Raw genomic sequence first — 26,510 nt, 5'->3', positions numbered from 1 at the left:
GTCTTGCTCACTCAACCTCTGAATGGCACACATACACAATACCTGTCTCAAGGCTTAAAAATCCTTCTTCAACCTGTCTCTTCCCCTTCATCTACACTGAAGTGGATTTAACAAGTGACATCAATAAGAGATTATAGCTTTCACCTGGAATTATCTTGTCAGTCTGTCATGGAAAGAGCAGGCGTACCTAATGTTTTGTACACATGGTATATTGTGAATTGCCCATAAGTTTTGAATTGCCCAGCCCTAATTCTGTGTTCAATAATAGTGGTTAACATTATGTCTGAGGGACCTTACAGACCAATTATCTGTAAGGTCCCTCAATTGAGTCATGAATTTTAAGCACAGATTTCACAACAAAGACCAGGGAGATTTTCCAATGCCTTTCAAGAAGGGCACGGATTGGTAAATATGTTAAAAAAAGAAAAGGAAAAAAAAGAAGAAATTAAAATAAAGACATTTGAATTTCCCTTGGAGCACGGTGAAGTTAATAATCAGGCTTTAGATGGTGTATCACACCCAGTCACTATAAAGATATAGGCGTCTTTCCAAACTCCGTTGCCGGATAGGAAGAGAACCAGAGTCCAATGGCGATTTTAAAACTATTACAATGGCTGTGATGTGAAAACTGAGGATGGATCAACATTGTAGATACTCCACAATACTAACCTAAATGACAGAGTGAAAAGGAAGCCTGTACAGAATAAAAATGTTCCAAAACATGCATCCTGTTTGCAACAAGGCACTGAAGTAATACTACATACTTTTTATGCTGAATACAAAGCATTGTTTGAGGCAAATCCAATGCAATACTTCACTGAGTACCACTAATTATATTTTTACGCTGGTTTGAAAGGAGTTTTTAGGATAAAATGGAATACAGCCAAAATCCCAGAGGAAAACCTGGTTGTCTGCTTTCCAACAAACACTGGGGGACGAATTCACCTTTCAGCAGGACAATAACATAAACCAAGATGACATTGACTGTTCCTGAGTGGCCTAGTTACAGTTGACTTAATTAAATCAACTTGACAATCTATGACAAGACTTGAAAATGGCTGTCTAGCAATGATCAATAACCAACTTGAGCGCTTGAAGAGTTTTTTAAAAGGTGTGCAAATCCAGGTGTGCAAAGCTCTTAGACTTACCCAGAAAGACTCACAGCTGTAATCGCTGCCAAATGTGATTGGGGTTGAATACTTATCTAATCAATATTCAACATTTCCTTCCACTTTGACACTGGAGTATTTTGTGTAGATCGATGACCATAAATTACAATTTAAATGTATTTTTAATCCCACTTAGTAACACTGTGGATAAAGTACTGACTGAAGGCACTGTATTATAATGTTATTACTATTTTTAATGTTATGAACCTGTATGCTTCCCCTCAGGGTCTTGTGAACGTGTCTCTGGACATCCTGAGTCGTATCCACACCATCCCCACGGTGCCCATCATAGACTGCTTCCAGAAGATCCGCCAGCAGGTCAAATGTTACCTGCAGCTGGCAGGGGTCATGGGCAAGAACGAGTGTATGCAGGTGAGGAAGTGGTCATTTGGAGCTCAGTTGGTAGAGCATGACGCTTGCAACGCCAGCGTAGAGGGTTCAATCCCCGGGACCACCTGTTTGTACATGTGTGCCTGACTAAGTCGCTTTGGATAAAAGCATCTGCTAAATGGAATATATTATTACATGAAGTATGTTTTAGTGATGATGATGATAAGACCTTTTTTATCTGATAAATGTTCCCCTGTCTGAAGTTTTTTTCCCCCATTTTTAAAAACCCCATTGAAGACTTCACTTCAATGCCTTTTTGAAATACATGATCTTAAATGATGACAGAACGCTTATTGAAATTCACTTTCTAAATAGTGACTGAGTATATTTGGTGAACAAAGTTGTTTTCATCTCCCTCTGCAGGGTCTGGAGGTGATAGAGTCAACCAACCTGAAGTACTTCACCAAGGAGATGACAGCTGAGTTCTACGCTCTCAAAGGCATGTTCCTGGCTCAGATCAACAAGTATGTACTCCTCTAGACCGTTACAAGTGATGGCTGAGTATGACTGACTGTCTGGGTGTAGGACTGTCTGGGTGTAGGACTGTCTGGGTGTAGGACTGTCTGGGTGTCTGAGTGTATGAATGAGCTCTTCAGGTTGACTTGGTGACGGACTCAGGTTCTAATCTCAGACTCTTATATCTAACCGTGTCCTCAACACACGCCCGTGTCTACACTACGTTCTCACTGCAGGGAGTGCCTGCAGAGCAAACACACACACACCTGTGTCTACACTATGTTCTCACTGCAGGGAGTGCCTGCAGAGCAAACACACACACACCTGTGTCTACACTACGTTCTCACTGCAGGGAGTGCCTGCAGAGCAAACACACACACGCCTGTGTCTACACTACGTTCTCACTGCAGGGAGTGCCTGCAGAGCAAACACACACACGCCTGTGTCTACACTACGTTCTCACTGCAGGGGGTGCCTGCAGAGCAAACACACACACGCCTGTGTCTACACTACGTTCTCACTGCAGGGGGTGCCTGCAGAGCAAACACACACACGCCTGTGTCTACACTACGTTCTCACTACAGGGGGTGCCTGCAGAGCAAACACACACACACGCCTGTGTCTACACTACGTTCTCACTACAGGGAGTGCCTGCAGAGCAAACACACATGCCTCTGTTCCCTTCCCCAATCTCACATACCCGCACACACAAATAAACATGCACGCACACACACACACACACACACAACCCTCTCTATGCCCTTCCCAAATCACACATCCACACACAACCCACTTTCCCCCTCACCCTTCAGTGCCCACTCTCCTCATCAGCCCTGACATGACGGCTCCCCGCGGGGGTGAAATAAAAATGGGGGATAGCTTATTAAATATCCGCGCCCAAATAATTAACTCGCTGGCAATTTACTGGAATCTCTGGTATCAGCAGAACTTAGCCTAACCTCAGCAGTAAGGACCCAACACAGTCATTACGAACACACACGCACACATACACACACACACACACACACACTGCGGGAGTATGAACCGCTTTGGGCCTGGGGTTTGGGCCTGGGGTAGACAGTTGGGGCGTACAGTTAAGTGGTGTATCTGTGTGTGACTTGACACTCTGGGCGTTTCTCCCCCTCTACTCCACTCCCGCTGAGGAGAAACTGTTTATGTACTTTGACACGGCCAATGTGACGAGCACATAAAGTATGTCTGGAGGGGCCTGGTTTAGACTCCCACAGCAATCAGCCTCCATGTTCCTTTATGGCAATGCCAAATATGTTGTTATAGTAACCCTTTATAATTGATTGGCCCGCGAGCCATTTTAAAGCAGGTGTGCTTTCTCCTCGCTGTTTGAAACCTCTCCCAAAATGGTGGGGAAAGGTTGTTTGACTAAGTCCTGTTGAGCTCTTGTTTTGTTTACAGACAAGTGTTTTTATTTTGACTAAGGGGCAGATGTTTATTTTTTTATGGGGTGCCTTGCCCCTTATTCCTTAATCAAGTCCTGAATTGGTTGTAAAATTATTCAAATGTTTTATGTCTTTGAAAGCGGTTGATGACTGTACATATTTTTCACCATCAGCATATACAACATTCAAACGTAGGTCTCTGCCAGGTTCCACCTTGTCTGTCTGTCTCCCTCGCTCTTCTTGGTATTTTCAGCTATAAACTGGAGCTGAACACTTGAGCCGTGAGTTCCAGATTCTGAAAGCAGGATCAAGAATCCTCTTCTGGGTTAAAGTTTATTCCAGTATACGGCGCCATTACCTGCTTTGTGACGTTGATGACATGTTGCGACGCTGTTAAACTGCTGTAATACTGTGTGGCTGGCTCTGACATACTCCACAACATTAAACGCTCCTTCACTGATGTAGTCATGTTACTTTCTAGCGCTAGCCGTAATAATGGGAGGAGAGCCTTGTCGATGAGGGGAAGTTTTAAAACTGATTGCTATTGATATACATATTCAAAATATAATTTTAACACTATCCTCGCTCTCTGCCGTACTCTACCCTTTCCCAATCTCCATTTTGCTACATCCTTCATCCCCTCTTCTCTCTCAACGTACTCTCCCCTCTATTCTCTCTTCCTCTCCATATCCCCATCCCCCTCTTTCTCCTTATCTTCCCATGTTCCCCCTCTTTCTCCTCTATTCTCCCTTCTCCCTTACTCACTCTTCATTTCCCCCCCTCTTTCTCCTCTATTCTCCCTTCTTCATTACTCCCCCCTCTTTCTCCTATCCTCCCTTCTCCCTTACTCACTCTTCATTTCCCCCCCTCTTTCTCCTCTATTCTCCCTTCTCCCTTACTCACTCTTCATTTCCCCCCCTCTTTCTCCTCTATTCTCCCTTCTTCATTACTACCCCCCTCTTTCTCCTATCCTCCCTTCTCCCTTACTCACTCTTCATTTCCCCCCCTCTTTCTCCTATCCTCCCTTCTCCCTTACTCACTCTTCATTTCCCCCCCTCTTTCTCCTCTATTCTCCCTTACTCACTCTTCATTTCCCCCCGTCTTTCTCCTCTATTCTCCCTTCTCCCTTACTCACTCTTCATTTCCCCCCCTCTTTCTCCTCTATTCTCCCTTCTCCCTTACTCACTCTTCATTACTCCCCCCTCTTTCTCCTCTATCCTCCCTTCTCCCTTACTCACTCTTCATTTCCCCCCTCTTTCTCCTCCCTTCTCCCTTACTCTTCATTACCCCCCCTCTTTCTCCTCTATTCTCCCTTCTCCCTTACTCACTCTTCATTACTCCCCCCTCTTTCTCCTCTATCCTCCCTTCTCCCTTACTCACTCTTCATTTCCCCCCCCTTTCTCCTCTATTCTCCCTTACTCTTCATTACCCCCCCTCTTTCTCCTCTATTCTCCCTTACTCACTCTTCATTTCCCCCCTCTTTCTCCTCTATTCTCCCTTACTCTTCATTACCCCCCCTCTTTCTCCTCTATTCTCCCTTACTCACTCTTCATTACTCCCCCCCTCTTTCTCCTCTATTCTCCCTTACTCACTCTTCATTACTACCCCCCTCTTTCTCCTCTATTCTCCCTTACTCACTCTTCATTACTCCCCCCCTCTTTCTCCTCTATTCTCCCTTACTCACTCATTCATTTCTCCCCCTCTCCAGGTCAGAGGAGGCCAACAAGGCGTTCTCGGCAGCGGTCCAGATGCATGATGTCCTGGTGAAGGCCTGGGCCATGTGGGGGGACTACCTGGAGAACATCTTCGTTAAGGAGCGCCAGCTGCACCTGGGTGTCTCTGCCCTCACTTGCTACTTGCACGCCTGCCGACATCAGAACGAGAGCAAGTCACGGAAGTACCTGGCCAAGGTGGGTTAGAGATGGAGTTCTGCTCGTGTGATCCAAGCACAACTGAGCTGGAGTTATATGCCTCATGAGGAACAGCTACTAGTAACCTTCCAGCTTCTGTGAAGGACATGGCTCTAGCATGCCATCATTCGGTGTAAGCAACTGCTAATATTATGGATCACAAATGGTGAAAATGCTAGAGTTACGTTTATTTGCTTGCCTTGCCTTGCAACTTCACCTGTGAAGGTCTCTCATACGGATGAACAGGAAAGCACCTGTGAAGGTCTCACACGGATGAACAGGAAAGCACTTGTGAACTTAAACCCACAAATGGTTTTCAGTGTGTAGGAGTTATTTTCATTTAGACATAATTTAGACTCCACTGGGCTGTAACTAAGAGAAAGCACTTCCTCTTTCTGATTGTTTGCGTGGCGCACCTATGTCAAAGAAACACCATCTATTCTTCACCACCAATCACTACTATAGTCTCCTTTTCTCTAGGGAAGGGATTATCAACTAGATAAAGTCTGAGGACGATTTTTTTTCTTGAGTGGATGGTCAGGGGGTCGGAACATATCAACAAATAATTTGTAGACTGCAAATTGACTGCCCGAAGCCGAAACAACAGATATAATATTTGTCTAAAACGTAATAATTTCAAACCTTGCATACATTTGTGTATGAGTACATGTATCTCTCTATTATGCGTGGGAATATTTTGGAACTTAGAGCGGATTTGCCCCCCAACATGCAACAATTTTAGTATTTGGAAATCAGTCATTTGAAATGAATTCATTAGGCACTAATCTATCGCTTTCACATGACTGGGAATGAATGATCAGATGCCATAAAAAAAAAAGAAGTTTGGCGTGGGTCAGAAAACCAGTCAGTATCTGCTGTGAACACCATTTACCTCATGCAGTGCGACACACTTCCTTTACATAGAGTTGAACAGGCTGTTGATTTTAGTATGTTGTCCCAATCCTCTTCAATGGCTGTGTGAAGTTGCTGGATATTGGTGGGAACTGGAACATGTCGATCCAGAGCATTCCGAACATGCTCAATAGGTGACATGTCTGAGTATGCAAGCCGTGGAAGAACTGGGACATTTCCAGCTTCCAGGAATTGTGTACAGATCCTTGCAACATGGAGCCATGCATTATCATGCTGAAAGATGAGCTGATGGCGGCGGATGAATGGCACGACAATGGGCTTCAGGATCTCGTCACGGTACCTCTATGTATTCAAATTGCCATAGAAAAAAATGCAATTGTGTTCGTTATCCGTAGCATATGCCTGCCCATACCATAACCCCACCGCCACCATGTGGCCTGTTATAGCTGTCAGGAAGCTTGGCCCCAGTGATGTACTGGGCCCTACGCACTACCCTCTGTAGCACGTTATGGTTGAACGCTGAGCAGTTGCCATAGCTGGCGGTGATGCAACCGGTCAGGATGCTCTCGGTGGTGCAGCTGTAGAACCTTTTTGAGGATGCCCATGCCAAATTCTGTCTCCTGAGGGGGAATAGGAGTTGTCGTGCCCTCTTCACGACTGTCTTGGTGTGTTTGGACCATGATAGTTTGTTGATGAGGTGGACACCAAGGAACTTGAAGCTCTCGACCCGCTCCACTACAGCCCTGTTGCTGTAAGTGGGGGTGTGTTCTGCCCTCCTTTTCCTGTAGTCCACGATCAGCTCCTTTTGTCTTGCTCACATTGAGGGAGAGGTGGTTGTCCTAGCACCATGCGGCCAGGTCTCTGATCTACCTATAGGCCGTCCCATCGTTGTCTGATCAGGGCTACCATAGTTGTCGTCTACAAACTTAATGATGGTGTTGGAGTCCTTCTTGGTCACGCACTCGTGGGTAAACAGGGAGTACAGGAGGGGACTAAGCACACACCCCCTGAGGGGGCCCTGTGTTGAGGATCAGGGTGGAAGATGTGTTGCCTACCCTTTACATGTTATTTTTGTTCTATGTATGTGTGTATGCACACACTGAGTGTACAAAACATTAAGGATGAATGCATATTAAAGCTATGATCCCTTATCAATGTCACTTGTTAAATCCACTTTAATCTGTGTCGATAAAGGGGAGGGTACAGGTTAAACTGGGGGGGGGGGGGGGGGAACAACTCAATATTAGGAAGGTGTCCTTTAATGTTTTCTACACTATATATATATTCATTAATTCTCAGGAAACCTGGCAGTCAAATAAAATGAACCACAGAAAATATTGGTATGCCAGTTGGGGAACCCTGCTCTAGAGGGTCAATCTCATGCTGCACTCTAAAATGACTGAATACAAGTTCACCAGCCACCCCAATTCCCCCTCTGCTTCAGACTGACCATCACCAACAACCAGACCAATCAGTAGTACACACTCTGATCCTTTGATGCTCTCTCTGGAGGTCATGACCTAGCTGACTGTGGTACCAGAAACGGCGGACAGTTGTAGCTAATAGTCCTACAGCAAAGCTATTGCAGGGGGGGTGTTGAATCTTCTGCTCTGTGTTGTAGAAATATGTCCAGGTAAGATGCTGTAATTGGATCCTTCTTGTGTGATGGTGGACATTGGACAGCAGCATAGAAAACACTAAATGGGCAGTAGGGCATCATTAACATGACGATCCCCTGACTCTTTCACCTGTAGTAAAAATGAGAAATGGGACAAAAGTCTCTCCCTCTCCAGTATTAGCTGTGAATATTGGCCGTCACACAAGTACTATAATCAGCTCTTACAGAAATAATCAGGGCCATTAGCTTCCATTTCCTCTGGGCTGGTGTTTCTGGGGGGATAACATTAAACAGTGCACTCTCACACAAGGGGGTGGGGGGGGTGTATGTTGCCCTTGCTATTGTATGGAGAGAGGAGATGGCTGGCCGGGGCTCGGTAACCGGGGATGTGTCCCAAATGGCTCCCTATATAGTGCACTACTTTTGAAAAGTAGTGCACTATATAGGGAATAGCTTTCTGTTTGGGACACATCTTGGGTCTGGTCCTGGCAGCATTTAGAGCCTGATGGATGAGCAGAGATGTCCAGTGATTATCAGTAATTATACACAAGCTGTGTGGCCTAGCTGGCTGGCTGATAGGGGGTGGGGGGGTTAATGTCTCCATCAACAGCCCCCCCAGGAGGGAGTTCACCTGCTCTGTGACCCACTCCTCCCCTTCTCAAAGCGGCTAAAGCTTGCCAAGGAACGCAACCTCCCTCTCACTGTTCATGTGTGCCACTGATCTGAGCTCCAGAGATGGTCTGGTGATGATATTACAGGCAATTAAGCCCTTTAGTCACCATTTGAAATGTTGATGTAATTTGTGTCCATGCTGCCTGAGCTCGCCAGCAACCTCCCTCTAACGGTGTCACTGTTCTCTCTCCTGCCCCCCATTCCCAGGTGCTGTGGCTGCTGAGCTTTGATGACAAGAACACCCTGGCGGATGCTGTGGACAAGTACTGCATCGGGGTGCCGCCCATCCAGTGGTTGGCATGGATACCACAGCTCCTGACCTGCCTGGTGGGGTCAGAGGGCAAACCCCTGCTCAACCTCATCAGCCAGGTACGTCAACCTGTGTACCTACGGCACACCTGTGACCACTCACAACACCCGTACCCACAGAGATCCTATTCAATGAAGTTGTAATATGTAATTCTACGCCTGTACCCACCTCCCATCCATAGAATAAGCCCATCTGTCTACAGCACAGCCCGTTATAATTCTAGAGTAGAAAAAAGGAAAGGAAGCAATTGCTGCTCCATAGGTCTTATTCGATTGGTGCTCTTTGGCAAAGGGTTAATTGGTCAACAAAAAAAACAAGGAGCACCAAGGCACTCTTCATATTTTAATTCTATAAAAAGTGCCTTGGTCCTCGTTTTTTATTTTGTTTCTCAACTTTCCTGTACCTGTGACGGACAAGCTAAGGACCTTTCTGTACTACAAGCACTCAGCCCTCCTATCCTCCTCTCCTAAATGTAAATGTTCCCCCATCTGTATCTGGCCTTGCATCTGTCCGTCTGTAAATACTGAGTGGACAGGTGTGTGTATGTGTGTGTGCGCGCAGGCACGTCAGCCTAATCGAGATGGATTAACAGCACTCAGTGCCAGAGTGGCCTCTCTCCAGCACTTTCTATTTATCAAATTAACCATTCAGATTCCTCTCCTCATGTATTGGCTTCCCCTTCCTCCAGTGAGCCCTTTTCAATTATTTATAGAAGGAATGAATATTAAGTTAATATCAAACTCATCCGCAGTGCAGGAACAGAGCTGACAAATAAAGTAAGGGACTAATTTGCTTTCCGTTAATGGAGTATTATTTCCGAGCAATTGAGAGGTGGGAACTTCAAAGACTATTTGGCTACATCAAACACCCCTTATCCACCCAGTAGAGCGGGAAATGGGAGAGAAGAGACAGCGAGGGTGGGAGAAGAGGGAGCGAAGAGATTTATAGATAATCTCTCACGTGAAGTGGAAACACGCTATTCTAAGGCGAGTCAGACAAGCCCACATCATGTGCTTAATGGAATATAAATATGGTTTGTTTAGTTATTAAATCAGGGTTTCTCAACCTTTTTGTAGCCTATTAAGGTAATGGTGAGATCATGGAGAGGTTTATGAATGGCTTTTGCAGTTTGGTATTTGGGGAATGGATGGGTGAAGCATTTTGTCACTCGTCTGCCTTCCTCCTCATCATATGATGAGTGAAGGGTAAAAGGTTGACTGTCTGTAAAAGAGAAAAGCACCTTTTTAATGGATGGAAGCCTTTATCTTAGCGACGCTGAATAATTTAGTGTTGTGGGCGGCGGCCGCACGGCGTGATGCTTTAAAAACAGACAGTGAAATATTAATGAAGGTTAACCCTGAGGAGCAGAGGAGAGATGAATCACAGCGTTAACAGTCCTACAGCGAATCTAATCCCCCTCCAAAATATAACATCCTTCATCTCCCATTAAGAGCCTGATCTCTCCTTACGCTCCTCCTCCTTTCTCTCCTTCTGCCTCATCTTTAATGCCCTGCTAAGCTGCCACTTATCTATCCATCCCTCCATCCTCCTCTCCATCACCCAGCATAGCCCTCCCTCTGTGCTCCTCTGTACTGTTAATGGGAGGCTGAACCAGGGTTAGTGAGGTGTCTCTTTACACCTACAGGTTATTCCTCACCCCTCTGTCAGCAGGGTAGGGGAACAGGGGTGTAGGGTGTCAGTCTAATGGGGCCTGAGAGGAGCTGTGGTCTGGGCTCAACCACCTTGTTGTCTCTGTCATCAAGGCCTCACTGTCACTGTGCATAACTCCCGTGTGTTGAGTTGATCGGCGTTCTATCTCCCACCTAGCAAAAGGTGCTGAGCTCACACCTATGGCCGTCCACCTGTCAAACTCTTACATCCATCCTGTTTATTCCCTGGATTGTTTGTGTCAAATCGTGTTTGGTTTTCTGAGGTGTCTTGATGACGTCTGTAGAAATGTAGATTATGGAGTGTATAGTTTGCGGATAAAGTTAATGCCGCTGAACTTAGGTCAGTCTCTAGCAGTCTAGGCCAAGGCAACCCTCTAAATTTAGGCACAGAGTTGTTGGAACCTGAAATACCCTCCAGGGTTTCATATCATATCTCCATTACACATTACAGAGCTGCTTGTAGGGTATCAATGTTGGATATTCTTTGGGATTCTCTGCAGCGTACACTCCTCTCCTGTGTGCAATGAGATCTCTGAGGGTAGCTTCTTCTTTGAATGGTAATCTGACCCCCCCCCCCCTCCCCCCGCTGTCTGCTAGGTGGGACGAGTGTACCCCCAGGCAGTCTACTTCCCCATCCGCACCCTCTACCTGACGCTCAAGATCGAGCAGAGGGAACGCTACAAGAGCGGTAAGTTGTGTGCGTGCCGGTTTCACCACGGTTTGAACATTAAAGGTGATGTTATGTCCCCTTTTGGACACGAAGGGTATGACTGTGTTTGAAAGCGGCGCTACTGTTGAGTAGCGTATTTATGTATTCACCTTGTAGGTGCAGGAGGGTTCTAGCTCACTGACTTCTTAAAGAAAAGCGTTTATCAAACAAAGCTATGACTTTGTTTTGCAGGCTTTGAAGTGCATTTTAGAACTCATTGTCTTTTTGCTTCCTAATGCCTTTTCTTTTATCTACACTCTCTCCTTTTCTCTTCTCTCATCTTTCTCACATCACTACCCCTCGATTCTGCCTCCACTGTCTTCACACCTCGTTTTTCTCTCTCCCCACCTCCTTCCTCCTCTCCTCTCTAGACTCGGGCCAGCAGCAGCCCAGTTCGGTGGGGGCCCAGACCCACTCGGCGTCTGACCCGGGCCCCATCAGGGCCACGGCCCCTATGTGGCGCTGCAGCAGGATCATGCACATGCAGCGAGAGCTGCACCCCACGCTGCTCTCCTCTCTGGAGGGCATTGTGGACCAGATGGTCTGGTTCAGAGAGAACTGGCACGAAGAGGTGAGGCAGGGGCACCTGGTCACCTGGGATGGTGGTGAGAGGGTGTGTGTGTTAGAGGACTGTGTTAGTCAGCGACCCATGAATCCTTCATCCTCCTGAGTATTTATTTATATTCTACTCAGGAATGCAACGGAAATACCGGTGCAGACTGGCCTCCGTAGAGACATTTCTAAACAAATTCAGATTTTTTTAGAAATGGTATGTTAACCCCCAGGTTTAACCACTGTTCAGTTCCCTGGCCACTGGTTTGAACAAGACAACTCTGCATCAACCTCCAACTCCTTCCCTGTATCCACACAACTCTCCCTTCTCTCCTCTGGCTCTCTTGTCAATGCTGTATGACTGAGTACACAGAGCTGCCAATTCCCTGTCCTCCTACACACCCAGGCACTCATCTGTTCTCCTATTTTCCACCACTACCATTAGCCACATCTGTTCAGTCCGGTGCTCCTCTCTACCTGAGTAGTCTGAAGCCCTGTTGAAGGAAGGGCTCTGTCATGTTTCTGACATGGCGAAGCTAAACTGCGACTTTTCCATCCAACCTCCAACACAGCGAGCTTACAGACTGGAAAATGGAAGTGACTGTCAGTGAACGCAACATTTACACAGAGGATTAACTTCTTTTTCCTGAAACACTTTCAGCACCCACCTCTGGAATCACTCCCTCATCTAGAACACTATATCCTACCCCCCTATAGAAACCTTGACTGGTTTCTATAAACCGGGAGAGCGCTGACATAATACAAGCTTCCAAATGCAACTCGCCGGTGCTGCAAAGTGCTTTAGCAATGCTGTGTGGGAGAGGGGGGGGTAGTAGTGTCTGTGCTCGGGGCTGCAGTCCGTTCCATTGGTTAAACCTGGACAGAGGAACACCGTGGGAACAACCTCACCTGGATACACCTGCCTGGGGAGAGGAGTTTTCAGTAGGGGGGGGGGGACTATTGGAAAAGGAGGGAGGGTTGGCAGATTAGGGGGGTAAGGTGAGCTTGTGGGTGGCATATTTTGCTCACTATCAGCATTTTTAGGGTCAGAAACAGTGTATTATACATTATCAATATCTTCCTCCCCCCTTCCCATCCAGGTCCTGAGACAGCTCCAGCAGGGTCTGTTTAAGTGCTACTCGGTGGCGTTCGAGAAGAGCGGTGCCGTGTCGGACGCCAAGATCACGCCGCACACGCTGAACTTCGTCAAGAAGCTGGTGAGCACTTTTGGCGTGGGGCTGGAGAACGTCTCCAACGTTTCCACCATGTTCTCCAGCGCGGCGTCTGAGTCGCTCGCCCGCCGAGCCCAGGCCACCGCTCAGGACCCGGTCTTCCAGAAGATGAAGGGACAGTTCACCACAGGTACACACTGCTCTAACCTCATGTAGTTTGTTACTTCTGCTAGGTTAATTATTTCCCTATTATTGATTTTATTTTAAAGAAATATAACTCACTTTTGGAATCTTACTAACAGTGTTGACTCATAGGAGTGTAGGGGTAAATCTCAAATCACCCCCTATTCCTTATGCAGTGCTCCGTCTCATTCTAGCCATAGCCAGACATAACCAAGCTGCCAGATGTAGCCACGCTGTGTGCATCAGCAGGCCTGGGTTATTTTTCACCAGGCAGAAACAACAGAACAGTGTTGTTCCGGAACGTAATTGGGGCTTCTGAACCAGATGATTTGATTTAATGGAGGGCTGACGTATGTGTGTGTGTGCGTGTTTGCTGGGCTGGTTTGGGGTGTTGATTACACAGGCATTACACAGCTCTGCTAATCCAACCCACTGACTTGCCCTCCAGGCCTGTTTAGCGGTCATTTGGGTACATACAGGCACAGCATGTGGAGAAGATCAAAACGGTGCTTACTGGTACTGCAGCTCCAATGAGAGTTCAGTTTCAACTGAAGGATGTTTAATAGCAGTAAGAGAAACTATTGAAAAACTATAGATTTTTTTTATTGTGGCCTTTGTATTTGACCTCAGCAACTGTTGTAACTCAAATCATCAGCCTACCACATACTGCTTTCATAACAATACCTTGGAAACAGTTATGCAGAAGTTAATTTGAATCATGAAGCGCTCCGTTTATCTCTCGTATGCATGTATTTGTGCATGTTAGTCAGCGACCCATGAGACAGACCCTCACCTCATTCTCCTGAGTATTTATTTATATTCTACTTAGGAATGCAACAGACAGACAGGTGCAGACTGGCCCACGTAGAGACATTTCTAAAAAACTAATTATTTTTTGGAAATAGTACGTTAACCCCCAGGTTTAACCACAGTTCAGTTCCCTGGCCACTGGTTTAAACTAAGAATCTCTGCTGCAACCTCCAACTCCTTCCCTGTATCCACACAACTCTCCCTCCTCTCCTCTGGCTCTCTTCTCAACACTGTATGACTGAGTACACACACACAGAGCTGCTCATTCCCTGGCCTCCCTCTGTTCCCCCTCTTTTCCACTTCTGTTTTCCCCTCCACCAGACTGGAGAGGCTAGCTGAGCTAATGTGTCTGGCTAAGGTACTGCATGTTGACTGGGCAGGGAGAGGGAGAGAGGCTAGCTGGGCTAATGTGTCTGGCTAAGGTACTGCATGTTGACTGGGCAGGGAGAGGGAGAGAGGGCCAGAGAATAGAGAGCGAGAGAATGAAAATAAAATACAAAAGAGGGAAAGATAATTGAGTAATGGAGAAATTGAAAATTAGGAACACGAGCCTATGAGAGAGATGGAAAGCGGTAGAAGGGGAGCGTGTGGCATTCATTCATGTTACCAGATGTGTGGGTACTGGGTGCCAGCTGTGTTGGCTCGGCCAGGCGTCACCGGAGCTCCGACTCACAGGGTGCCTGCCGTCGCTCCCCAGCTGTACCCACGCCAACCGAGCGCCGCAGAGAAACCCGACAAGCCTCCGGAGCGGAACAAACAGGGTTTACAGCCCCGCACTTCTGCTGCTGCCGAGCAGCCAGCCTCGCTGCGTTACCCGCTCCCTCCCTCGCTTTCCCTGGGTTTGTGGGCCGGAAAATCTGTGTTTATGTGCGCACACATAACATTAGTCAGAGGGGACTGGGGGGGGGGGGGGGGGGCATTCAAATCCAATTATGGGGAATGCTCTTTGCACGAGGTACTGTTTTCTAAATGGATTCACTCCAAAGCTCTCTGCTTGTCAGATCCCTGGAAAAAAATATTTGAAATAACTTCACTGTTCACAGCAGCCAGCGCATGTTTTCAGCTACAATATGTTCACCTATCTCTGTCAGGCTCTCAAACTACAGTACATTGGCCACATGGCATGTGAATGATGAGTTTTTCAAACAATTTTCACACTGAAATAACTTTTCTGTAAAAGGACATTTTACTTGGCTATGAGAAACACTCTGATAGGATTTTCTTATTTTGTCTGATGGGTTGTGCAGGTGAACATACAGAAATAAGTCTCCCTGCACTGAATCTACCGGACTAAATATTTTCTATTTTTATCAATAACAAATATAGCAGTTCAACACACAATCACACCAGTAGCCTTCTGCACTGCTGTTGTTGTATGAGACTGATTGGCTCTGAGGTCCAGACAGCCAACCAGTGGCCATCCAGCCGTTACATCTATTGCTGAACAAACCACTGAGTATAACTCACCTGAGACTTCCTGCTGCTGCGATAAAGTCTAGTGGCTATTTATAGAGACGGACCACTGACCACTGTGGTTCTCTGGTTATGGGGAGGGGAGGGGGGGAGCAGGGAGAGGGCAGTGAAAGAGGGCGTGTTACATGCCTCCTAGTGTTCCAGTCTCCGGTCAGGGAGAAGGTAGCTGTTTTAGGAGACTATGGATCAGAGAGAAGGGGGCTTGTTGTTAACAAAAGCATGAGATGACTGATCAGCGGTCAGTGAAAAAAGGAGCTGAAATAGCCCTCCTCCTTACTTCTGCTCTGACTCAGGTTCTACTATATGGCCAAGCTCCAATGTGTCAAAATGTGTTATATTTTCAGCTCTCCTATTATTTCCTATTTTTACATCACAAAACAATTGAGATGGTGATGAATTCTTGTAAAATGAAGACAGCCACAGTTCATGTATTCTATTTGTAGGTTATATATACTTTTATGCTGCTGAATCATTGGCAATTCAATAAGACTAGCCTAATTCACCGTTTCCCCTAGGCTAGCAAACAGCAGGCAGGTAAAATGGATGCTATGAAGGAACATTGGATTTAAAAAAAAAAGGTTTATTTAAAGTGTAAGAGTTCACTCCGAAAGAGGTTTGAAATGGCAAGGCCTTTCATTCTCTGATACACTTTCATGGTTTCATTACAACAAGCAAAGCACAACAGGCTTGTAATAATGGAGCAGGTTTGTACCTGTTTGATAAAGATGTCCTGGGGCCATCACCGTGGCTCCCTTTCTGCTTGCACCTTTTGTTCTACCGTTCCCTCCCAAGAATATGCACAATGTCAGTTGTGTCTTGAATATGAAATGTAAACCCTTGTGATTGTATCAGTAGACTAGCTCCATGGGGGACTGGGTGGAAAACGTACAGCACTTTGGTTGATATGGCAACGAAGCGCTTATTTCTGCCTCTTACGCATTGGTTCTTTTCAGTCTCAGCTTTGCTGTCATTGGTCATTTATCTTATTGCCTTATTTCCATCTGTCAATCTGACCATTTTTGAGTTCTCTTTGACCCTTAATAGATAAACCATGTGAACCCAAACTTTGAATTTCATAGTTGTCAGTCTAGGCTTTGGTGTTGGCTTCCTTCTAATCTAACAGGTTGTCTACCTCTGCTTAATAATAACCTCCTGCTGGTCATCTGTCTCCATGCAGACTTTGACTTCAGCGTGCCTGGCTCCATGAAGCTCCACAACCTCATCTCTAAGCTCAAGAAGTGGATCAAGATCCTGGAGGCCAAGACCAAGCAGCTGCCCAAGTTCTTCCTGATCGAGGAGAAGTGTCGCTTCCTTAGCAACTTCTCAGCCCAGACCGCCGAGGTGGAGATCCCTGGGGAGTTCCTCATGCCCAAACCCACACACTATTACATCAAGATCGCACGGTGAGGAGGGTGCACGTTTATATAGAAAGTATGTGCACACACATGTGTTACACATCCATTACCTCCAGGTACTAACTGTGTGGCGTTTCCTTCAGGTTCATGCCCAGAGTGGAGATAGTCCAGAAACACAACACGGCAGCACGACGTCTCTACATCAGAGGTCACAATGGGAAGATCTACCCCTACCTGGTGATGAACGATGCCTGTCTGACTGAGTCCCGCAGGGAGGAGAGGGTCCTGCAGCTACTGAGGCTGCTCAACCCCTGTCTGGAGAAGAGGAAGGAGACCACCAAGAGACACCTCTTCTTTACTGGTATGACACACACTGGGCTAGCTCTCTCCACCGTCTCTAGTCTCAGACCACCAAGAGACGCATTATTCCTGGGACAACTCTCTGGACTATTGTTTTACGTCTGTCTGGTCTCCTTCTCTGTCCTCTGCTCTTTCATATATCATTCTACAGGTCTGTCTGGTCTCTCCTTCCCTTTCCTCTCTGACTCTCCTCTTTCATATATCATTCTACAGGTCTGTTTCTCTCATTTTCTTCTTGGCAGGCCAGTTTTTTTGACAGGCAGTCTAAAATCTCCTCTCTGTGTATCTTGGGCTCTCAACCCAGGAATAGAGAATTCAAGGAGCGAGTAGAAATGTCAAGTGTAGCTCAGTCTAAACTGTTTTTCCAAGGGCATGTCTATACAGTCCGATAAGGCAGGCGGGTGATGTTTAAATCCTAGCAACCTCTTTAGTTGTACTGTACATGTGGTTTTCTTTAAAGAAAAATATGGCAGAGGAGAGAGGAATGGGAGAAATGAAATTGAGGTGAATTGTCGACATGTGTCAGGGCAGAGAATGTCAGTGAGTGAATGAAATAAGATGCAAGGTTATTCCCACGGGAGGCTGGCTGGGAGATTGAATCTAAATTGCCTTTCTGTGATTGATTTATCAGTATTATGGTGAACCACTTCCAGGTCAGAGGTCAAGGGCATCCTCATGGGGGGGCTACATACTTCTGGTCTGATGACCTAAAGAAGTGCATTTCAAAATAGAATAAGAGGGCTCATGTCTTTCCTTTCATCTGATCTGAAGAGATGGGATAGACATTTAGAGAGACTGAGTATACAAAACTTTAGGAACACCTTCCCAATATTGAGTTGCACAACCCCTTTTGCCATCAGAACAGCGTCAGTTCATTGGGCCATGGACTCTACAAGGTGTTGAAAGCGTTCCACAGGGATGCTGGCCCATGTGGACTCCAATGCTTCCCACAGTTGTGTCAAGTTGGTTGGATGTTCTTTGGGTGGTGGACCATTCTTGTTAAACAAGGGAAACTGTTGCGTGTGAAAAACCCAATAGCGTAACAGTTCTTGACACACTCAAACCTATGCGCCTGGCACCTACTACCATGCCCCGTTCAAAGTCACTTAAAACTTGTCTTGCACATTCACCCTCTGAATGGCACACATGCACAATTCATGTCTCAAGCCTTAAACATCCTTTAACCCGTCTCCTCCCCTCCATCTACACTGAAGTGGATTTAACAAGTGACTTCAATAAGGGATAATAGCTTTTACCTGGTCAGTCTGTCATGGAAAGAGCAGGTGGTCTTAATGTTTTGTTCACTCATTGTAAATTAGATGGGTTATACATTAGAGGGGGATGGGAGAGACTCATTCGCTCTCTCTCACAATCCCATTGTATACACAATTTCCTTTCCTGTCCTCCCCCAGTTTTCCTTCCATCCAGATGTTTGCCCACTCTCCCTCTCAGCGACTGATTGGGTTGTTTAAGAGGGAATGTGGACTTCTGTGGTCCCTCTACTCATTCCCTCTAAGTGAAATGTGTTCGGTTGGTGGTTTACCATGTTATGTAAATGTTTCCGTGGGTGTGATTTACATTCCAGGTTCTGTCCTCTGAACCTCTAGTAACCCTAGTGTTACCTCTTGTGTTGACACATCTTAGGTCAGATATGTAGACCTGTTGTGCAGTGTTGGGTGTACTAGTTTACTTTACACAGTGTATTGAAATGAAGATGGCTTGTTTTGCCTTGGAAAATGTAGATGTTTAGTATTGCAATGTTGTATTGAGGTGGCTTTCTCTGTCCCTCTCTGTCCCTCCAAGGTTAGGTTGTATACAGTGTATGGATGTGTGTAATCAGTTTACCATCTTATTAAATTGTGCTTACTCTCCCCCTTCCTATCTCTCCAGTCCCCAGGGTGGTAGCTGTGTCTCCTCAGATGCGTCTGGTAGAGGACAACCCATCATCTCTGTCTCTGGTGGAGATCTATAAGCAACGCTGTGCCAAGAAAGGCATTGAGCACGACAACCCCATCTCACGCTACTACGACCGCCTGGCTACTGTACAGGCTAGAGGCACACAGGCCAGCCACCAGGTACTGTCTGGAACATACGCATGGAGACACACGCATACAACGACTGTCTGGCTACTGTACAGACCAGTGGCACACTGGCCAGCCACCAGGTACTGTCTGGAACACACAGACACACTCCCTCTGACTCTAACCTCCCCTGTCCCCACCAGGTGCTGCGTGACATTCTGAAGGAGGTGCAGGGGAACATGGTACCTCGCAGCATGCTGAGGGAGTGGGCGTTACACACCTTCCCCAACGCTACAGACTACTGGACCTTCAGAAAGATGTTCACCATCCAGCTGTCTCTCATCGGCCTGGCTGAATTCATGTTACACCTCAACCGCCTCAACCCTGAGATGCTGCAAATAGCACAGGTAGGGGGAGAGCGACGAGCGCACACACACACACACCTGGACATACACACACAGACACGTGCATGCACACACACTAGGGCTTGGTGACATCATATCACGATTTTTCAAATCTTGATGGTATTTTATGCCTTTTAATAATAAGAGCTCTGAATATGCTTTATGGGTAGTTCATGACCCCAGGGTGGCAACACATACATTCTAAATGATTTCAATGGGTCTTTCTCCATTCTGATTGTTTTATACTGTTCAATCCAACTTCATTTCCACACTGCCACACAGGGCTGCATGATATTGGCAAAAAACCTAGGCCTAGTTAATTGGTGAACTGTTGGAGTCATAGAAATATAATGATAAACTATAGTTTATATGTAGTGGGCAGCGCCTTGATACATTGTTTTGACATGACAACGAATGAAGAAGCCAGGGAGGAATTATTGAGAGGGTAGGAAGCAAAGTGTTGGTCAGTGTTTCCAGGGGACCCTAATTCGATGTTACATTACGTAGCTAGCGAACATTCATGCTTCGCCTAGTCCTCTCTGATTTAAAAGATACCGTGATTGAGCAACTGCTCTCCATTGAGTGACAAGGGCAGGGCAGGGCATGCAGCAAGAGAGGTGAGAAAGACGACTCGAGGAGCAAACAGCTAACTATAAAAATGGACATTACATTCGCCGGAGTTTCATATCACATTTTTACAAACCAAACATTGAAATACCGTTATGGAAGGAAAAGTTTATCAAATTCAACTGGTCCGTTCATTTCTCCTGGTATAAGGTAAAATATGGTTTACCGCCCAACCCTAACACACACAGATAAACGCATACTCACACTCATAAAAGCGTGTACACACACACACACCTAACCCAGCCAAGGACACGTGGCGAAGGGAATTTGAAGCAGTCTGTCAAAGGAGGATTCATGTCAAGGAGACTAATTCAGTATGGAGATGTTCCTCCTCAGATTCATTGGAGATGCGCATCGCTCTGACTGGTAATATGCATGACTTCCTCTCTATGACATCAATGCAGCCCTGTCAGTCAGTGAGCCTCTATGGGACGATGCTGTTTTGACAGTCAGTCTTATTCCGACTCTTTGCTCTGCTATCAGAGACCATTCAATATAAAGAGCCCAGAGTGTGTGTCGCACCGGAGCAGTGGTACACACACGCGCGCACGGTCCTTTCGGAGGGCAGAGAGTATATCTCTGAAAGTCATTATTAAAGATGATTGTGTGGAACAGACGGACAGCCTCCTCTCCTTTCCCCTCTCCTCTTCTATGATCTGCTGACAGGCGTTTCACTGGGCAGCTAAGCGGACGCATTAAGCCCCCTCTCTGCCTGTTCCACGCCATAGATCCCATTAGCCACAGGCAGGATTACACGCACGCACACACGCGCATGCACGCACACTGACACCAGCATATCAAGGACATTACTGACATGTGTAACCACTAGCCTAGCCCCAATAAACACCCCAATAACCCCATATTTTACCCCTAGAATAGTCAGCTTTTCTAACATAGTGCATTGAGATGGTTTGGCCTCTGCCTGCCCCCATCCTCAGAGTATGGATTGTAATGTCACCTCCCTCGTATTGTTGACTCAGTCTATTGATACAGCGTCAAAGTGGATTAGCAGTCACCTGTTAATGTGTTATTATTCAGGACCCTGCCTCAGTCCGGAGCCAGAGAAGTTTCTCTCTGAGCTTCTCTGATCCTCCGGGGGTCTAGCGTCTAACCCTGTTGGGGGAAAAAAACTCAAATGAAATGCTTTTGCCATAAAGCTGTCATAAGCACACTCACTTTCTCCCATAAACAGCTTATCTTCCCAGAATGCTCTTTGCTCTTCATACGGGTCCCTCTTTACACAAATGCAGGCTTAAAGACAAAGTCCTGCTGTATATACTTAACTCCACAGAGAAAGAGGGATGGAGGGATTATGGATGTGCTTGGGGAGATATGTTGTTTTATGGTGCTCTGTCTACAGCAGATCAATAAAAGCAGCCATTTTGTAGTTAAACACTTTACTGGAAGGCAGCTGTATCCTGTCCATGGGTTCTATACAGGAGAAACATGTCCATAGAGAATACCTCAGGAGAACGTTTATAGATGACTTGTCTCAGTGATTGTACACGGTGGAATCCAGACTGGAATCTACAGTGCATTCAGAAAGTTTTCAGACCCCTTGACTTTTTGCACATTTTGTTAGGTAACAGCCTTATTCTAAAATGGATGAAATTGTCATCCCCCCACATCAATCTACACACACTACCCCACAATGACAAAGAAAATACAGGTTTTTAGACATTTGCAAATGTTTTTGTTGTTGAAATATCACATTTTACATCAGTATTCAGACCCTTTACTCTGTACTTTGTGACGCACCTTTGGCATCGAGTTACAGCCTTGAGTCTTCTTGGGTATGACGCTACAAGCTTGGCACACCTGTATTTGGGGAGTTTCTCTGCAGATCCGCTCAAGCTCTGTCAGGTTGGATGGGGAGCGTTGCCTCACAGCTATTTTTAGGTCTCTAGAGATGTTCGATCATGTTCAAGTCTGGGATCTGTCTGGGCCACTCAAGGACATTCATAGATATGTCCCGAAGCCACTTCTGCATTGTCTTGCCTGTGTGCTTAGAGGTCCTGAGCACTCTGGAGCAGGTTTTCATCAAAGACTTTGCTCAATTAATCTTTCCCTCGATCCTGACAAGGCTCTCAGTCCCTGCTGCCGAAAAACATCCCCACAGCATGATGCTAAATCTGTTTCTTGCTTTGTCATTATGGAGTATTGTGTGTAGATTGACGAGGAACATTTTTAATTTAATCCATTTTAGAATAAGGCTGTAATTAACAAAATGTGGAAAAAGTTTACAAATGCACTGTATGAGGCAATATCAGGAAGTGTAGAGACACACACACACACTGATCCTAACCGTTATACTTCTCTCCTCCAACAGGACACGGGGAAGCTGAATGTGTCTTACTTCCGCTTCGACATCAACGATGCCACTGGTGATCTGGACGCCAACCGGCCCGTGCCCTTCCGTCTGACGCCCAACATCTCAGAGTTCCTGACCACCATCGGCGTCTCTGGCCCCCTCACCGCCTCCATGATCGCTGTGGCACGCTGCTTTGCTCAACCAAACTTCAAGGTAAGCACACACACCTGTTGTACAACAGCAAATTACTTTCATAGTTTGTTAACTATGTTTATTGGACAAGAATAATGAAGCAGCATATCACAGTTTAAATTTTGAAGTCATGGTTGGTGAGAATTATCCTTTACATTGGTAGACCACTACTGTGCACCGCGTAGAACTCACTGGTAGAACCATACACTTGAATTAAGTTTAAAGTGTGAGCGGACTCATTTCTCAATTCTTGTCTTAATTTAGACACTATAATTCTTGATGGATGTTATTCTGTGTGGGTGTTTTACATCCCACAAATGTAAACTTGGAGGGAAATTCACTGAGGCGTATCAAAACAAAAACAACAGCCTCTCAGCCTCAGTCCCAGCTGTGGCAGGAGGAGGGCTGTATATCTATGTTGGTCCTGTAATGATAGGGCATCAGGCAGGCAGCTATATGTCTATGTATAGCTTCATCCTGTAGCTACAGCCAGAGAGGGGCTGCTTCCTTCAGGAGGTGAACAAACTGGGATGTTGAAGACGGGGCTTTTGGATGGAGGGCGTGCAGCGATGCGCACACAGAGAGCTAGAAATACACACACACACACAGAGAGCTGGAGATGTATCCCAGAGGCCACTGCTTTCTTTGGTGGAGTGGTGGTTACACATACTTACTGGGAGAGGAGACGGTTGTTCTGACAAGCAGGCCCTCAACACACCATAAAGTGTGCACAATGAGTGGAGAAGACCGAGTACCCAGCTAGGTGGTTAGCTAGTATTGTGGTCTCTGTATAGTTTATATGGCTGCTGTGTCTAGCCCTACCCAACATGGTGAGTTAACAATACACAGTGGTTTCACAGTATCTCATGGTTCCTGAATTAGTATCAATTCATAGTTTGGTTCCCATAAATAGTCTTGCTAGAGTGCAAGATGCATTTAGCTGCTCCCCATCATTCTCTGTTCTCTCCTCTCCTTCTTCCCCACTAGGTGGACGGCATCCTGAAGGCGGTGCTCCGTGACGAGATCATCGCGTGGCACAAGAAGACCCAGGAGGACACGTCCATGCCCCTGTCCCCAGCAGGCCAGCCTGAGAACATGGACTCCCAGCAGCTAGTGTCCCTGGTGCAGAAGGCTGTGACGGCCATCATGACCAGGCTCCACAACCTGGCCCAGTTCGAGGGAGGGGAGTCAAAGGTCAACACCCTGGTGGCTGCTGCCAACAGCCTGGACAACCTCTGTCGCATGGACCCTGCCTGGCACCCCTGGCTATAAGGGGGGAGAGGAGATGCCTGGCAGCCCTGGTTGTGAGGGGGGGAAAGATTAAGAAGACAATGGACATGATAAAACCTATGAAATGAGGGGGTTCTAATGCACATTATAAACAGAGTGGTTTGAACCCTGGATGCTGATTGACAGACAGCCGTGGTATATCAGACCTTATACCACGGGTATGACAAAATATTTATTTTTACTGCCCTAATTATGTTGGTGACCAGTTTATAATAGTAATAAGGCACCTCCGTCCGGGGGTTGGTGGCGTATGTCCAATAAACTGAACCGGGGCTACGGGCTGTATCCAAGCACGCCTCGTTGCGTCACGCCTAAGAACTGCCCTAGCTGTGGTATTTTGGCCATATACCACACCCCCTCGGGCCTTATTGCTTATGCTGCTCACACAACCATAAGATGTCATCATTGGCCACTGAATAGCGTGACAGGCGCCTTTCACTATTGAGCCACAGAAAAGAGGAAATCATAAGATGTAAACTGGAAGTGAAGAAAATGCTTTTGTCATGTAGAAATGGTTCTGTCAGGTATTATTTTTGAAGCGGGCTTCCTGGTCTCAAGTTGAAAGGATGCAGCGATTTACTGTAGCAAGCAAACAAAGCAAGGGAACGATGTAGCGAAGTTGAGTGCTGCAGAACCAGCCAGTCAACCCATGTTATCAGGAAATAGCCTGGTAAAACCAGTCTGGACACGTTCAGTCTTGTTTAACCAGGCTAATCAGGAAACTCACTATGATGGAGAAACTAAGGCACTCGAACCAAACGTAGTCTGACACATGTTTATTCTGCATCGCCTCTCTCTGTACTTGACTTACTGTGTGTTGTGTATATCATCCCTCCATGAAAATGGAACAGTCCAGGGAGTATTGGAGAAAGTACAGTACTGTTTTATAATGCTCGTTTTGTGTAGAGGTCATATGATTTTCAGTTGACGTTGTAATCGTCTCAACGAGTCTTTTCTAAGTTTACAAGTTGACTCCAGTGAATCAACGCAATGTAAAACATATTCTAAGCCCTTCTTTTTGAGTTTGTATTATTATTTAAATACCAAATTATGTGTTTGACATTTTTTTATATATCCCTAAAAAATGTAGAATATAATGCTCTTGTGAATAATTATGCTGTGACATTCCTTTTCACTGCCTGGAGTGTGTGTACTGTACAATGTCCGAGCTACTCAAAAGCCATTTTTACTTTAGGTTTTGTTCTATTGCAGCTGTCAGAGGTCTAGATGAGGATATTTTTTTTTAAGCTGATTGAATTCCCTTTAGCACAACTGTCTTGCACTCAAGCGTTCAGGTTCAAGACTGTACTCCGTAAGCAGTATCTATACATACAGCATCTCTGTAGTAGCCTATATGAGCTACACTGACATGTTTTTTGTATGCGTTATCCCCCATTTTTTGTAAAGGTACAGTGCTTTTCGACCAACTGAAGGATTGTTACCTCCTGCCTTGTAAATATGCATTTTGTTTTAATAAAATGCTCTTTTAAATAATTTCCATTTTCTGGAGAACCTTGTTTGTGTGCCGCCATTCAATTTCACGGTAAAGAGAACCAAGTCCTGGATTTGAATTACATATCAAGTCAGACAGTGCATCTCATACCCATTCAGTTACAATAGAGTTGAAGAAATGACACTTCTTTCAGGAAAAAAAGACCTTGTCTTACATTGCAGTCGCTACCTCTCACATTGCACACATCATGCTTGGCACAAAGGGAGATCAATCAATCGTGCCACACTTGGACACTGTTTTTTTTCTTTCTAAATAACTGAAAAATGAAAAGCACTACATTTAGCTGGTCTGCAGTTTCAAGTAAATCCCTGTTAACATTTTGGCTGAGGGCTATGTGGAGGCAGAATAACCTTGTTTGCCTTTTTTTTTGTTCCTCCGCGCCTGCCCCCCCCTGCCATGGAATTCCAGGGGAAGACTACTGAGGTGTGGTCAGCCTCCGCCTCTCCCCTGGCGACTGATTTATCCATGTCCGTATATCTCAGTATGGTCTGGCCTACGCTGAGTTATACTGTCAGCCTGCTCTCCACACTCATAAACCATGTCTTTTAATACTGTAAATGTCTCTTTCTCTCACTTAATCTCACTCTCTTGTCATCCAACTTCTCTCTGTTGCAGCTCTCCCATCTCTCTCTCGCAGTTCACTGTCCACATTTATTGTTTCAGACTACCAACCTGCATTTAACAATGATACTTTATTGCAATCTGTTTGGCAGGTTAAAAACAAGTGGGCCTGAAGCAAGAACAGACTGCCACCCAGGCTACCATCACATCACATGGGGCCTCGCCAGAAAATGTCAAATATGACATCGGAAAGAAAGTATATCACCATGTACTGTATGTCCATATATCATGTTTGATATCCCTTTCCAATGGCACGTAACACTTAACAAACATCTAGGACACCCACGATCCATTTCTCTCTAAACAATAGCATTTGAACTTGTGGGTGTCCTTATTGGCCTTTGTAGTTAAGGCATCCATTTCATGCCTCAGGTGTCTCTTCTGATATGAGGCTGGCAGTGAGATATGAAATTCAACAGCGCACACACACATCA

At 45.9% G+C, this 26,510-nt stretch overlaps 1 protein-coding gene across 1 annotated transcript in view; it reads left to right on the top strand.

Moving 5' to 3' along the window:
- Positions 1-25,436, top strand: part of LOC110499190 (transformation/transcription domain-associated protein) — an 80,447-nt gene extending 55,011 nt beyond the window's left edge. The window contains exons 61-73 of the mRNA XM_036956019.2: positions 1,395-1,541; positions 1,923-2,023; positions 5,139-5,340; positions 8,711-8,872; positions 11,081-11,171; positions 11,564-11,763; positions 12,845-13,106; positions 16,560-16,785; positions 16,881-17,098; positions 18,988-19,172; positions 19,322-19,525; positions 22,479-22,673; positions 23,640-25,436. Coding sequence (XP_036811914.2) covers positions 1,395-1,541; positions 1,923-2,023; positions 5,139-5,340; positions 8,711-8,872; positions 11,081-11,171; positions 11,564-11,763; positions 12,845-13,106; positions 16,560-16,785; positions 16,881-17,098; positions 18,988-19,172; positions 19,322-19,525; positions 22,479-22,673; positions 23,640-23,924 — 2,478 coding nt within the window. The 3' untranslated portion in view covers positions 23,925-25,436. The remainder of the gene's footprint in view (positions 1-1,394; positions 1,542-1,922; positions 2,024-5,138; positions 5,341-8,710; positions 8,873-11,080; positions 11,172-11,563; positions 11,764-12,844; positions 13,107-16,559; positions 16,786-16,880; positions 17,099-18,987; positions 19,173-19,321; positions 19,526-22,478; positions 22,674-23,639) is intronic.
- Positions 25,437-26,510: the final 1,074 nt, after the last annotated feature.

Source organism: Oncorhynchus mykiss, chromosome 20 (assembly GCF_057628025.1).
Source record: "Oncorhynchus mykiss isolate SJ-2025 chromosome 20, ASM5762802v1, whole genome shotgun sequence".
NCBI lineage: Eukaryota > Metazoa > Chordata > Actinopteri > Salmoniformes > Salmonidae > Oncorhynchus > Oncorhynchus mykiss.
This window is presented reverse-complemented; position numbering and strand designations above follow the sequence as displayed.